This window comes from Tenrec ecaudatus, chromosome 7 (assembly GCF_050624435.1).
Source record: "Tenrec ecaudatus isolate mTenEca1 chromosome 7, mTenEca1.hap1, whole genome shotgun sequence".
Classification (NCBI taxonomy): domain Eukaryota; kingdom Metazoa; phylum Chordata; class Mammalia; order Afrosoricida; family Tenrecidae; genus Tenrec; species Tenrec ecaudatus.
Window position 1 is genome coordinate 33,038,805 of NC_134536.1, and position 14,825 is coordinate 33,053,629.

General features: G+C 44.7%; 1 protein-coding gene and 1 long non-coding RNA gene across 3 annotated transcripts in view; one reads left to right on the top strand and one right to left on the bottom strand.

The window, feature by feature from the left end:
- PDE7B (phosphodiesterase 7B) overlaps positions 1-14,825 on the bottom strand; it is a 349,734-nt gene that overhangs the window by 151,656 nt on the left and 183,253 nt on the right. Inside the window, exon 1 of one of the 2 annotated variants that reach the window (XM_075554497.1) lies at positions 8,298-8,789. The exons of the other annotated variant lie outside the window; for it this stretch is intronic. Coding sequence (XP_075410612.1) covers positions 8,298-8,535 — 238 coding nt within the window. The 5' untranslated portion in view covers positions 8,536-8,789. Of the gene's footprint in view, positions 1-8,297; positions 8,790-14,825 lie in introns of those variants that run through there. 2 annotated transcript variants of the gene reach the window in all.
- LOC142452689 (uncharacterized) lies at positions 8,984-12,828 on the top strand. The gene is made up of 3 exons (XR_012785343.1): positions 8,984-9,402; positions 10,863-11,033; positions 12,511-12,828. It is a non-coding gene; the product is annotated as an uncharacterized LOC142452689 (long non-coding RNA).

Sequence of the window (14,825 nt, forward strand, 5' to 3'; positions counted from 1 at the left end):
GAAAAAAGATACAAAACTGATCTCTAAGGGTGGTCTCATAGGATTTTAAAGATGGAAAATACATTTTAAGGGCCACGAACAAAAAGCAGGGATGAATGGAAAAAGGCAGGATATCAAGATTTGTTTTCAATCACAAGTTCTTTGAGCTTGGCTGACTCTTTTTGATCTGGTCCCAGGCATTGGCTATGCAGTATGAAGAGCATTTCTACTTAAAGAGTGTGTGTGTGGAGCGGGGCAGGGTAGATAGTAGAAAAGGGTATTTTCAGTTGCTTCTGTGAGTTAGAAATCATAACTTGGAGGTTTGAGTCTGTTTTACAATGAAGCTTTTAATGTTTTCCTTTTAGGATACAAGAGTCAATGCTTCCCTGTCAGTTAAGCCAGCCTTGCTTAAGAGAGAGAGGGGGTGGGCTGTGGGGAGGGGAGAGAAAAACTCACTGCCAGACGAAGAGCAGAGGATGTGAGCATAACATCCTCCATTCAGCTCGATCCTCTCAAAAGCTCACTTGTAGGATTGGGGAAACACAGACCTTCCGCACTCCATTTCTGAAGTGATGTCGAGGAGCTTACAGCAGACTGATAGCTGTCAAAGTAGCAGCTTTGGAACCTGCAGTTTACGCACATCGTTTCAAGATGCATGAGAGAGCCCCTGTTGTGAAAGTGTAGACACGACACGCATGGACAGTGTATGCGCATGCTCTCTAAAGTCCTGTGTAATTATCAGTTAATTGCAACTTCTCACGATGAAGAGAGTCTCTCATGTCAGTGTTGTGTGTCTTTTCTCCCTTCTCAGTGGTTCTGAAATTCACTCTAGTATGTGCTTCTATTTCTTTTTAAAGCTGTCACGACAAACCCCCGTCTGCTGCCAGAATAGAAATGAAAATAACATTCCTTAATCAGGAAGAACCAATATTCACATTTCTTCAGTCATCGGTGACTAGGAGAAGAAGGTTCATTCATTCCTCTAATGGGATCCTGTAAGCCATTTGATTCTTTCTGATAATTTCTCCCTCTCTCTCTTTTCCACTCATCAAAGTGTATGTGTGTGACTGACATGTAAAGTATGCTAGGGAGAACACAAATAATAAAAAGAATGTTTTCCAGGCTCTGAAAGTCTAAGAAGAGAGGAAGAAAATGTACATTCATTATAATAAAAGCATTTTGCTTGTGAATAAATGCAAAGAAAGTTCTGCGAGACTTCAGAGGAGGAAGACAGGCTTTTACTCAGTAGCCTCAGGAAGGCTTTATGCAGGTTTTGGCCTTAAGGAGTGGGAGAAATTGGAGACTTTGGGGGAAGTCGTTTCAGGGACCAGGAACAATGAGCAGAAAGCCACTAGGCAGATGTGGGATACTTGGCCTGCTGGGGTGGAATTCCAGCACTCAGAGGGCCATAATGGGAGATAAGATGGGAGCAAATGAGTTAAACTAGAGAGTGGCGTGCTCTGAATGCCGAATTTGAAAGTTTTGGTTTTTCTCCGATGACATGGAGAATTATTAGAGCACTGAGAAGGGGGACCGGGCTTATGCTGATTGAAAATGTTCTCTTGGTGAACTTCAGTAGATAGCAACTTGCAGAGGAGAAAGGCAGACAGGGCATTGCAGGTGGAGGCTACCGCAAGACAATATGAAGCTTGGCTAAGGGACCTAAGATTGGGTGGGGGAGGGAATGGGTGTGAGACCAGTCATTGAAAAAAGCACCACTAACAATTATGATCGCTAGTGTTTCCTGAGGAGGTTGCAGAGTTTAGGTTCTTTTCTAAGAACTATTTTTTAAAAATCTGGTATTATCTCACTTCATCCTCAGGAAATATATGCTGTTGTCAGGTGCCATTGAGTCCATTCTGACTCACGAAAATAGACAAAATAGTGCCCGGTCTTGTGCCATCCTGACAAGCATGGTTCTGTTCAAGTCCATTGCTGCAGCCGCTGTGTCCACCCGTGTCCTTGACTGTCTTCCTTTCTTTCACGGACCCTCCAGTTTACCAAACAGGATGTCCTTCTCCAGGGACGGGCTATTCTTGATAACATGTCTGAAGTCTGTGAGACCAAGTCTTGCCCTCCTCGCTTCTAATGGGCATTCTTGTTGTCCTTCTTCTCAGAAAGATCTGTTTGTTCTTCCGACAGTCAAAGGTATTTTCAATATTCGTTGCCAACCCGAAAAGCCAAATGCACAAATTCTTCGGTGATCTTTTTTATTCATTGTCTTATGTGAAGGAGCTATTGTTATTCTAATTTTACAGAAGGGGCGTGGGGGTGCTGAGGCACAGAGGTGAAGTACCGAGCCTAGAGTCACAGGATTCTGTATCAAGGAGGTGGTGGTTTAAGCCCAACAAGGCAGTAGACACTTAACTCCTGACAGACTAGGAACTGCCTGGAACTGGAGAAGTAGATACCCCGGTTTTGATCCTGGGTTTCCACAGAGGTGATGTCATTGGTGAAAACCAGGAAGTCAAGGGAAGGAGCAAGTATAGGTCAAGGCAATGATGATGCTCCAGCTTTGATCCAATTCTGTGTTTGAAATTAAAGGAAGCATTGAATCATCAGGCTCATTATGCAGGGGAGCTACAGATTGAACTTGGACTATTACCTACAGCAGAAATTTTACAAGAATATTATGCATTGATGTCAGGCTTATCTGCTGTCAAGACTAATTTGTTCTTTGCTAAAAAAATAATCTGCCCTGTCTTAAATAGCACCATGAAGACTGGGGGATATTTGAAAGTATGTTGGAATCTTTACAAGTGTCTTTCAATTTCCACAGTTCTACAGACAACCCTTTGAGTTGATACAGAATACTGAGCTACTACAAGCTTGCTCAGTTCACTCTGCTCCATAAATTCCTAGCTGGTCTTCTCTCACTAAGTCCCTGGTGCCTAGTGCGCTCCTTGCTGTACACTATGCTTCCCACAAATCCTCCTGGAACGACAATGGGAAACATGGTGACTCTTTAGTATACTTAACTTATATCATTCATAATAGTTGAGTTATTTTAAAATAATATTTTAAATATCATCCTGAATTATAGCACTTGGGAGCCAGAGAATTCTTCTGGAGATTTTCTTGTTAGAATGTTTGATTTTCAGGGCTGAGTAGAAAATAAATTTTGGATATCTGGATTCTCTTTGGAAGGCAGAACAAGTTACAGCGGCTAGGGGGGAAATGAGTGTGTGGTGTGTTTTCCCCCTGAGGGAGCTGTGAGTTTTTATATTTTCTTGGAACCAAAGACGATTGAAATGGGAACAAGGTTAATAAATAAGTAAAACATAATATAAAATTTAGATCAGAGGGGGCCCAAAGAAAGGTAAGTTCAACAGCTGCAGAGTGTGCAGTTATTTGGACTGAATTCTGAAATGAAATTATTTATTCAACTAAGGACAAATCCTGTTAGGAGACAGCTAGTCTTCGACAGCTTGCTGACTAGAATCATAATGGGAATCATATTTGTATTCACCGCCTCGTTTATTTCCCACCCTTTTCTCTTCCTAATTCTCTGCATCTGCTCATCACCACCCTTTAAGCATATATTCCATTGATAATAAAGGAGTAGATTTTCAGGGAACTTCACTAGAACTTGATGCTTGGGTTTAAGACTAAAACCCACACAACAAATAGAAAATTTTAATGAAGGTACAATCCTTTCAGTTATTCTGCATAGCACTATTATTTTCTCAATTTGAATGTAGTTTGCATGAATGCTCATGCTTGCTTCCTATGAGTGTGAAATATTAAGGGACATCATCTTGGCTTAAATGTGAATTGCCCAGCACAGGGCTCCAATGTCAGTCCCATACTTTGACCTGACACAGTGTACTGAACTGGTCAATGTTTGTTTTCAGTCGGAACCCTGCTTTTGTAGACCCAAGTCGGTGATTCTCTGGACTCTTGGAGGGAGTCCTGCTCTGGCTCTGACCCAGTGTCCGTGTGTGACTGAGGACAAGCAAGTTAATCTTGCAGAACAATTTGCCCACTATCAAAAATATAGATGCAAACTAGAGTGTGAGAGTATTCTTCAGTTGCTTCATGGAGGAGAACATATGTGAGTATTAATAACAAAACAAAACAAAAACCAGACAGACCCTCAAGTATCCATTGGGTCAACTCCCATTCACAGCGATCTCATGTGTTTAGATTAACAGGGGTCCTCAAACTTTTTAAACAGGGGGCCAGTTCACTGTCCCTCAGACCCGTTGGAGGGCCAGACTATAGTTTAAAAAAAACCCAACAAACTATGAACAAATTCCTATGCACACTGCACATATCTTATTTTGAAGTAAAAAAACAACAACAAATGGGGCAAAAACACCTGGTGGGCTGGATAAATGTCCTCGGCGGGCCACATGTGGCCCGCGGCCCGTAGTTTGATGACACCTGGTTTAGAACAACACCGTCTTCCCAAGGGTTTCCCGTGGTGGGGCTGTTCTCCCACTCTGGGTGGACTCAAACCTCTAAGCTTTTGGTTAGTGGCTGGGTGCATGAATTGTTAGCAGTACCCAGGGATGAGTATTAATGAAGCCATGCAAAGGGACAGGATTCAGTGAGCTGAGATGACCCTGGGAACGTGAACACGCTATTAACTTCCAGGCCTCCTTGCGGGGCGAACAGTGCACTGGCCAGTAAGCAATCCTGGCTCACTTTCCAGATGCAAGTGGCCTGACAGGGACTGAGGATGAACTCCTCTTCCTCCAGGTGTCCCCCAAGCCTTCGCCAGCCACCACAGCCCCGACACTAGCAGGAAGATGTTTCCATGTATGGTATCCTCCCTAGCACATAAAAATGATTCTCTTCTGCCTCTCCTCCCCCCCATCCCCCAGTTCTATATATCTCAGCTTAAAATGCCATATATATGTGTATATATATATATATATATATATACACACACACACACTCAGTATTTATTTTCCTATTGATTATTTTTCTCTTTCCCTTTATCTAAGTCAACTCTCTGAACAGTTTTCTATTTCACTTGTGAGGAATACAGTTACTGACATGTCGAAGACTCCCGAATAAAACTAATGGTGTCTTTTCTTTGGTTTGGGCAAAAGAAAGCAGGGATCCTCAGGGACACACTAGACTTATTAGAAGCCAGTGACACCTTCACGCAGGTCCTTGGCAGCGACTCCTGGTTCCATTCAGATTCTCTGTCATTTCATCTTCTTTTCCTAATGGCAATCTCTGTATCTGCTATCGCAAGCAGTCAAAATAAACACAGTGTACTAGAACTGTTTTGTTTCCTGGTGTTTAGTTTTTAGCCTGGTGAGAATGTTGTGTGCTAAGTACCCGTAGGAAAAGAGAGCAAAGAAGAGAGGCCTGAGGACTGTCAGAGAAGAGGGAAGGTCATTACCAAGAAAGGGGTTTTGTCACTGGAATGGAAGTTTCTAACTAGAGGATCTGCCACAACCTGGTCAGCGTCATAACAGCATGCAACCCTCCCCTCCCAGATGGCCGGGGGCTGGACACTAGGCGCATCAGCTGGGGCCTGATCTTGGGTCTCTGGCACGGAGGGTGAGAATTCTACTGCAGAAGCACCACCTTCTAAAAGTGGGAACATGCCAGGCTTTGGGGAAGACACTGTCGTGTTCCAGAGGCCCTCGCCGACTTGTTGCCACGTGAAAATCACACAGCTGGAGAACAGGAACAGCGCAGAGGAGGCGCAGCCTCGAGCATAGGAGGAGTGAGGACGTGTCTGAGGCCATTTGGACAGGGAAGCTACTCTTTTTGGGGGATGTTTCAATCCCTGGCGCCATGTCTTTTTGTAGTCACAGTAAGGTTTTACAGCCCTTCCCCAACATGGGAGCGCCTAGTTCTCTGAGAACCAGAAGGCAGGGGAAGAAGAAGAGGAGGTAAACAGATACCTTTAGGGAACCAGCTGAAAATGTGGTAGCTCCCTCAGAGGAAGGGCAGAGGAGACCCCAGGCTAAGGAGCAGCCCCCCTGAGGACCAAGGGGTGGGGGCTGAGGTGCACCCAGAAGGTGAGGCAGTGGTCTAGAGGAGCCGGAGCATCAACACAGTCGCACGCATTACGTCCCAAAGTGTACCTTCTTAGTAAGACAGAGATACAGAGTGGGAAAAGCACCCACCGGCACACGGTGTACATAACGGCTCAAGCATCACAAAGGTGAGGGTGGGGCAGGCCTGGGTGGTGTTTCGCTCTGCTGTGCAGAGGGTCCTTCTGGATTGGCACCAACTTGCCGGAGGCAAACAACAACATCAACAATTACAACAACCACATCCCCAGCCATGCGAACGTCTTTCGAATGAACTATTTTTTACTCAGAGGCACACTTTGAAATAGGAATTCTGACTTTTCAAGTTACCCAAACGAAGACTGGTCACCGGCAACAGGTCACAAGTTTTTGGCTCAGGTAGATGCTCTCATTTTCTTGCACACGGCACAAGGGATAGCTTTCGCTGGACCGCATTTCCTCTGAGCAGGACCCATTTCTCTGCACATTTATTTCCCACTGGCGACATCAACGTCAAAGTCACATAGGTCTTCTTGTCCTACCGAAATTCTCATTGTTTACTCGCTCCCTGCCTCTGAGTCCCATCTGACTCTCGGCCACTCTGTGGGACAGGGTAGAACTTTCCCCGGGGTTTCTGAGACGCAACTCTTGACAAGAGTAGAAAACCTGTCTTTCTCCACATTGTTTACTAGACACCAATGAACTTTTTCCCTCTTTCAAATAATTCCTTTGCCAGAGCATTTTACACACACACACACACACACACACACACACACACACACACTCATATTTCAAACTGTCAGTTTATCAATGCTATGTCTATACATACATGTAATATATCAACATATAGGCCTTACTTCTATACATATCTATGCAATACATAGACAATGCATGTATATTTGTCTATTACATGCATGTATATGTAATATACATTGGCATTGTTTCTATATACATAAACATATTGTGATCAATATGTAACAAAAAGTTGCCATGCTAATTTGTCATGCATAGGTGACATTATTTACAATGACTGTGGTGCAACACCATCTCCATAATCTATTTTCCAGCATCTTTTCAGTATCCCAAAGAGAGAATCAGTGCCTTCCAAGTAATAACTCTTCCCGGGCAACCACGATGCATTAGCGTGGTATATAGATTTCATATAATGGGGACAATACAGTATGTGTCCCTTCATGTCTGACCTGTAGCCTTCACAGCATTAACTTTTAACAAGATTCTAAATATACATTTGGGTGATTTAGAAGGCGTTGTTTAGATCATTCAAATAATCATCCAAATTAAGCAACTTAATTAAAATAAAGTTTCCACCAGAAGTGATTACAAAAACAGGAGAAAGGGAGAAGTAATTTTGGGTGTATCTGTTCGGACTAGTCTTTCATCTCTCACCACCAATGCATGTCAGACTTCCACTGTGGAGGACAAGCCAAGGCTTCAGATGCATACACACACCCAGCATCTTTCTTCCTAAGGGAACCCACCAATTTCCAAAGTGCTGCCAAGAGAAGAAACCATTCTGCCGCTCGGGGACAGATGCTTAGTGTACGGTGGCCTCAGAGTCCCCTGGGAGCCTTCACAAGGACTGTCACCAGCTCTGTGGTTGTTGAGCCCATGGTTAGACACACAGCGAAGTTCTCCACAATTGTCCCAAGCCCAGCACATTCTTGGAACATGACAGACATCCCGATGAATCATCATTTCCATATTTATGAGTCAGTCCATTTTCACTGACACCACTGTGAGAGTCTGGATTATTGTCATTTTTCAAAAGAGGAAACTGAGGCAAGGCAGTTGATCAACTTTTCTATGATGTAAAAAAGTTTCTAGACCAAACTCAATCCTGAGAACATTATACATCTTTGTAGTTCTATGGCCAAATATTAGGGGATAACATGTTTTACTTCATATAAAGCATTATTATCAAGAGCAACATAGGAAGAATATTCACTCAGAAATATCTCTTAACTTGTCAACAAGTAATTTTAGAGGCAGGACCAGCACTATGAACATCCAATTTCAACTCCTTTCTTTGGAGCACTGAAACGAACTTTCTAAACCCATGGGTCCAGTAAGGGGTGAGCAGAGCCCAGAATTCAGGCTTCTGGTTCATTGTCTAACATTCCTTTTTCCACATCACTCCCAATTTTAGGGTGCATTTCTCTTATACAGTCCAACACTCATTAGTCAGAGACCTAGGACCCCATACAGCACAGTTTCTCTCCCCCTTTCCCCCTTTCAATGCCAGGGGCCCTCCATGGAAGGGACTGAAGAGCAAACGGAGCGGGCTCTGTTCTTTCTGACACCCCACCACCCGTTTACCTGGAAAGCTGCGGAGAGCATCTTCGCTCTCCAGAACGCCTCTCTGCTTGGTTGCCTGCAGCTCACTTTTGGATTTCCAAACCAGTTTGACCATCCTGATCATCTCTGGAAAGTCCCAGGGCAGCGGCCCCTGCTGGCACCCCGACTGGCTGCCTGGCGAGGAGGACAGCACACCTTCTGGGACTGTCCACCTCCTGCCTAGCTCTGCCGAGTGGAAATAGCGCTCTAACACAGGCATTCTGCCCTGTTCCCCAGAAGAGGAGGTAGGGCGGCTGCTGCTGCTGCTGCTGCTGCTGCTGCTGCGCTAGCCGAGGGGAAATTCTTTTCCAGGCAGGGGAAGACAACCCCCTGTAAAATCCTCTGCAGCTTCAGGAAGGCAAGGCTGCTCCAACCTGGCACAGCTTCCCTGCCCTCTAGCCCCTCCACAAACACGGCGGCTGGAGCGCAGTGACTTCCCAGGCTTTCTCACTGCTAAGGAACTGTTACTGAGCTCTTTCCTTAGAGATAGCGTGCATTCTCCCCTCCTCTCTCAGGCACTGAGTTCACAGCACTTAATTAATCCCAGGCTACCGCTGGAACGATTGCGCTGGGGGGGGGGGGGACATCGACATTTGAGCATTCTCTTTTCCTTTTTTATTTATTTGTGTGCAATTCTTTGTTGTTTTTTCCCTCTCTCTTTCAGGGTTGGCTGTCATTGGTATGACCATCGAATCAGTACAGCAGAATGAAACACTGCCCAGTGCTGCGCCAGCCTCACGGTCCTTGCTGTGTGTGAGCCCACTGTTGAAGCCACTAGGTCGGTCCGTATCCTTGAGAATCTTTCCTGTTTGGCTCCGTCTCTTCTTTATCAAGCCCGTTGCCTTTCTTCAGGGTGGCCCTTCCTGATCGCATATCCAAAGGATAGAAGGGGAGGCTCCCAGCCTCACTTCTCAGGCGAGTGGTTTGCTTGCACTTCTTCCAACACAGATGTGCTTGTTCTCCTGGCCCATTTGATCCTCTTTGCCAGCACCACGCTCCAGAAGCCCCAGCTCCTCTCTGGTCTCCTCCTCCATTCACTGGCCGGCCTTCACACGCACACGACGCAGTGGAAAACAGCATCCATTGGGTGAGGCACGCGCCTGAGTCCTGGAGTGGACATCTTTGCTTCTGAACCGTTTAAAGAGGCCTTTTCGCAGCAGACTTTCCCAGTGTAAACTATTGTTTGGTTTCCTGACAGTTGCTTCCATGGTGCTGGTGAAAGGGTGCCAAAGGGCTTGGCTAGCCATGCAGGACCGCAGTCTCCAAGGTGTCCCCATAGGGTAGCTAGCTTGTGGTGTCAGGTGAGGAGATGCCCCGGAGGTACAGCACCAAGAGGAGCTTTGCCGACTGCCGCTGGCCCTGCCGGCAGCCTAAGGAGCTCTTGGGAAACAAAACCAATTGTAGATGCTTCTCCCTGAAAGGCCCACCAAGGTCTGCACTGGATCGATGCTATTCAGAAGGCCCTTGGGTAGAGCCTCAGGACCACAGATCCCATCCTCTTTCTCCTTCTCCAACCCCTGCCCCTCGAGCTGGGATGTAGTTCTCAGCAAACCCAACTGGGGTTTTGGCCTATTCGTCAAATCCCTTTGTAACCTCAGCTGCCCTTCAGCTGGAAGGGAAACAACGTTGAATCACATTCCAAAGCGAATTCTGAAAAAGTGAATTAGGGAAGCATCAAGATTCCTCATGCATACGTGAGAGGGGCTGTGGAATCTGGACCCATGGCTTGGGAGGGTTAGAAACCCACGCTCGAAGGAAAGCAGGCCTACCTTTTCCAGGAGATTCATGGGGACACACGTGGCAGTGAGAACAAAGGAAAGAGTGTTGAAGGTCCACTCTGTGGAGGAAACCACTGGACCACATATCTGGACCACCAACGATTGTACCTCCGCCTGAGAGTAGTTCAGCTGAGGACAATCTGGGCCACGCAGAGTTCCCGCTGCTCAGAGAGGGAGGCGTGATCGTCGGGAGTGAGAACCAGGGGAGCAAAAGGGGGCACCCCTGTAGCTCCCGTGAAAGGTTCTGCACGCCACTGAAAGTGAGTGGTATTGTATTTGGCACGCTCGTCAGCAAATCGGGGTTTTAGGAGCGACTGGAACGTGAGCACTCCTGCTTTCTTGGGGGATTCTGTAATAACCCCATCTTTCTGTCTTCCCCACGGTTCGCCTTGCAAAGTGCTGTATTTTGCTTGGCCTTTTATGTTGCTGATGTACAAGCTGTTGCTTTGGCTCTGCATTCTTTTCGTCTGGTTTATCACAGTGATTTGATGCTTCTTTCGAGGGCCGAGGAACTTTGAGGGGAGGAAAAAGATGGTTGAAGAGGGTATTTTCTTTTAAAAATCATATTATTGGGAGCTCTTACAAGAGGGTACTTTCTTTACATTGCCCTGTTTTTGTTGTTTGAAGATGAAACTCACAAACGTAGTGGCAACCTAGTTTTGGTGCTGTTTTAATGATTCCTCAACCGTGGTCAGTAAATTTAGTTTTCCAAACTGAATCAAGTCCCTCCCCCCCACCTTCCTTTCCTCCCTTCCTCTTTCTCTCATAGATGGAAAAATACATCAGCACCCCACTAGGTGAAGAAAGGCGATCATCCTTTGGAGTATAAAACGACGAGAGATGTCATAGAAACCACATCATACATTCACAACAAAGAGCAGTGTCTTTTAGAATGAGCCCAGTTGACACAATGGTTAAACACTGGGGTGCTCACTAAAAGGTAAGCAGTTCAAACCCACAAGCTGCTCCCTGGGAGACAAAACCTGCTTATCTGCTCCCGTAAAGATTTCAGCCTAGGAAACCCACATGGGAAGTTCTACCGTTTTACAAGGCGGCCGTGAGCTGGAATCAACTAGGTAGCACACAGCACTGCTTTTTATGTCTTTTGATGTCACAGCTCTTTCTGTTATACAACCAGATTGACTATAAAGGAACAGCTTATGGGAAAGATGTGACTTTCTTCATTTTTCTCACTATTAAGCCAGGCAAGGGGTGAGGCATCCATTCAGAGCTTCTGCCACTTTCCAGGGCCCTGTCTGTTCATGCCTGACTCCTCGAATGGCCTGGGGGATATGAAGCCTCTCTAGAGTTGAAGTTGCTTTTATTTAATAAGCACAGGTAGTCTGGTGTACTCTATTAGCGTCTTCCCTGAATAGCGTCTTAAATTCACTTCAGTCACAGGCTTCCTTGACATAACAACTGTAGCATTTCCTAAGAGTTTGACTATTTTTATTTCTGTTCAGTTATTTTGCAATAGTACTAAGCATCAGGATATCCTGACCCTTGGAACAAAGGGGTTAAGAACAAAGAAAACAAATATATGATATAATATGTCACACACACCAGTGTATTAAGAATACAACTCTTCGCTCAGGATTTGTTTTAAAATGACATCCTTTTTACCCAAGGATTAAAGTCTCCGCTGTATTTTCTACATTATTTTTCAGAATTCCTTATTAAAAAGAAGTTAGAGAAGTTACAACACATTGAGTCATTGAACACTGCTAATACTTGCAGTGGAGACATGTGAATTGGTTAGGGTCATCTAAAGCCATTTCAAAATTCATTCCAAAGCTGGAAACAACTTAGTTGAAGATTTGCATTTTCAAGATGCTTGTCCAATTTAACGTTTTTCCCAATATGGAATTATCTTTACCCCAGAGTAGAAGTGCAAAAATACCACAAGAAAGGTCGTTCCCATGGTATTTCTGGCTCACATAGAAACAGGAAGTACAGGAAATCTTGCGAGAAAGCTTGGCTCAGAGATTTTTGGCTCAACTGCAGACCCCAGAGATTGGGACAAGCAGATGAGATGCTAGCCCTTGTGGAAATAAACTTTCTTTACTACCTGGATTCTCTAAAAGCCCATTCTGTTACGTTTCATAGTGAACATCTCATAAACAGTGATCTCTTGCCTTCCGGAGTGTTCCTTGAGCAAGTATGCCAAGCCAGTGATTTTTCCTGTGCTCACGGAATGTCATTCACCTGGAGACCGAGTCTGCAGGCTGGCATTTGGATCAGAGGGACAGAGAGAAGAGGTGGGTGGGGAGGGTCTGTGCTGGAGGAGCTGTGGAGCAAATAGGTCCCATCACTGTGTGACTTGTAAAACTGCTCGCAAATGTTAGTATCTATCATGAACATGCTCCAGACTGGAACTTTTAAAGCGACTTTCAAAATAACCTGATCCGTTTCTTTAGGATCTGTGAGTCAACTCAACATCCCATCAAGAGGGAAAAAGGGTCATTCTCTTCTGTGCTTTAATGCAGAAGTGTGACAGCATGAACAAAGCCAAACCAGTTTGCTTCGATGGACACCTAGTTCTACCAAGAATCCTCTGTTGTGTGGTTGTACTATAAAGGACAGACTTGATAACTCCGATACTGAAGTGTATGGCCAAGAAGAAAGGGTCACAGGCATAGCTGACTCATGACCTGGGTTACTGTGAAGCATTTTCAGTATTCTTGGTCTATGTAAATATTGTGTAGGTTTGGGGATATTTTTGTCACAGGACAAGTAAACACTCATTAAACATGAATTTATAAACAAAACATTGGTAGCATTACGTACTTCAATTTCAGACACTGTACCTTTTTCAGGAAGGGAGAATGTGAAATACATTCATTACAATTTTTCTTTATCAGTGGTTTCTCACGAAACTTTATCCCGATGATCGTCTTCTCGGAAACATTTAGGACGCACTTTGTAACCGCACCCCCTCTCACATTTAAGAAAACTTTTATTTATTGACAGAATCTATTCATTTCCCTATTTATTTCCAGTAGGATCCAATATGGATGTGTCAACACACACACACACACACACACACACACACAGCGTTAAGATCGTCTTGGTTTCACAAACACATTTAGAGTGAATTTCAAAATAAGCAATGGAAGGAAAAGGAGGCCTTTTAACTCTGTTTAATGTTGTCTAAGTAAAAGAAGTGCAAACAATTTACAGTGTTCTTCAGAAGAAACAGAAATGTCTTAACTTTGGCCCTAACCAACCTCAGGAACAATGCCAGCAAATAGGAAAAGGTAAGGACTTGGTCCCACAGATCCACCACACGAGGCAGCACACATTTCCAGCGTCCCATGGAGAATGGACCAGTGAGGTGGAGCCAGTTGAAGAAAGACGAGGTCCTGGAGGAAGCAGGAAGGGTGGGGCTGACAGAATCACAGTTTGATTTCACAACAGGTATTTAAAATATGTCCTACCCCTCTCTTATTCACTCTGCAGAGATGTGTGGTAACAGTGAGGGCTGCAGAGAGAACCCAGAGCTAGAGAGAGGACCTCTTTTTCCAAGTGGCGAGCCCCCTGCCAAGGTCCTTTTATAAGCACTGGGGAATTGCCCCACTTTTCTGACCTAAACTGTAGTTCTTGGCTTACTCTCCTTCTTCTTCCAAAGCCCCACCCCCACTGCCACCTTTTATGCACACACAAAAAGAGAGAAGCCAGGGGTTCTGCTGCCACCAGACCTGCACTCTGACTTTTGGATGTCTTCGCTAACTCAGGATTCACTATCTGATGGCTAGCTGTCTCATAACAAGTGGCCCAGGGTTGGAGAACAAGATGACAGGAAGACTCAAACTTTCCCACTCTGCTCTTCTGTCAGCTCATGAACATGACTTCCCAAAGTCTTCCACTTCTGAAGAGCTGATGTTTTTGGTGTGTAACGCAGGCATCTTTGGGCTGTAACCTTTCTTGAATTTCAGAATTTATTTCTGACTGCAAAAGACTGCCAGTGGTGGTAGAGTACACTTTCCATAACTCTGCCTTCATAGGTGTCTATGTCAATTAAAAGATCGATGACAAAATGACATTTCCAAAGTAATCTACAAAGACTACTTATTTCAGTATTAAAATAACTGGGTTCCACTCTTTATTCACCACTTAGCTTTCCCTCACACTTAGTACCTTGTTTGTAAATGAGCGTAACAGTGACAGCCTTATCTCTCACATTAGGATTTGTACGAATAAGATTAAAATGTGAAGGTTATTTGGAAACCATAACATGCTGTAAAGATTCAGTATTGTTATCTGTAAGCTATGCTGCTCTTGCTAGGTGCAGGTGCTGTTGAGTCAGCCCCAATTCATAGCCACCCTACAGTCAACAGAACAAATTTACCTAAACTTAACTTTTGTATATACTTTCCTGGGATCTGTTGGATAGTTGAAATGTTAACATCCTATGAAGCAGATCTCAGTTTTGAAATTCAAACTCCCCAGTCAGGAGGCAGGAGCTGAAGAAATTAAAGACTGGAGTATTAGAGCCACAAATACTGGAGACTGGCCCCGACGAAGAGCTGATGGGGGATTTAATTATCAGGGTCAGGGAGTCACAGTCCCCAAGGTGTGAGTGACCGGGACACCTCAAGGACAAAATATGTGACAATAAGAGAGGCTCTATAGGATAAATATTCATTTTGGGGGGGTATGTGTGTGTCACTGTCAATGAATCATGTCGAGGGCATAAATCTGCATGATTTTACGTGGGCTATTTAATGTTCTG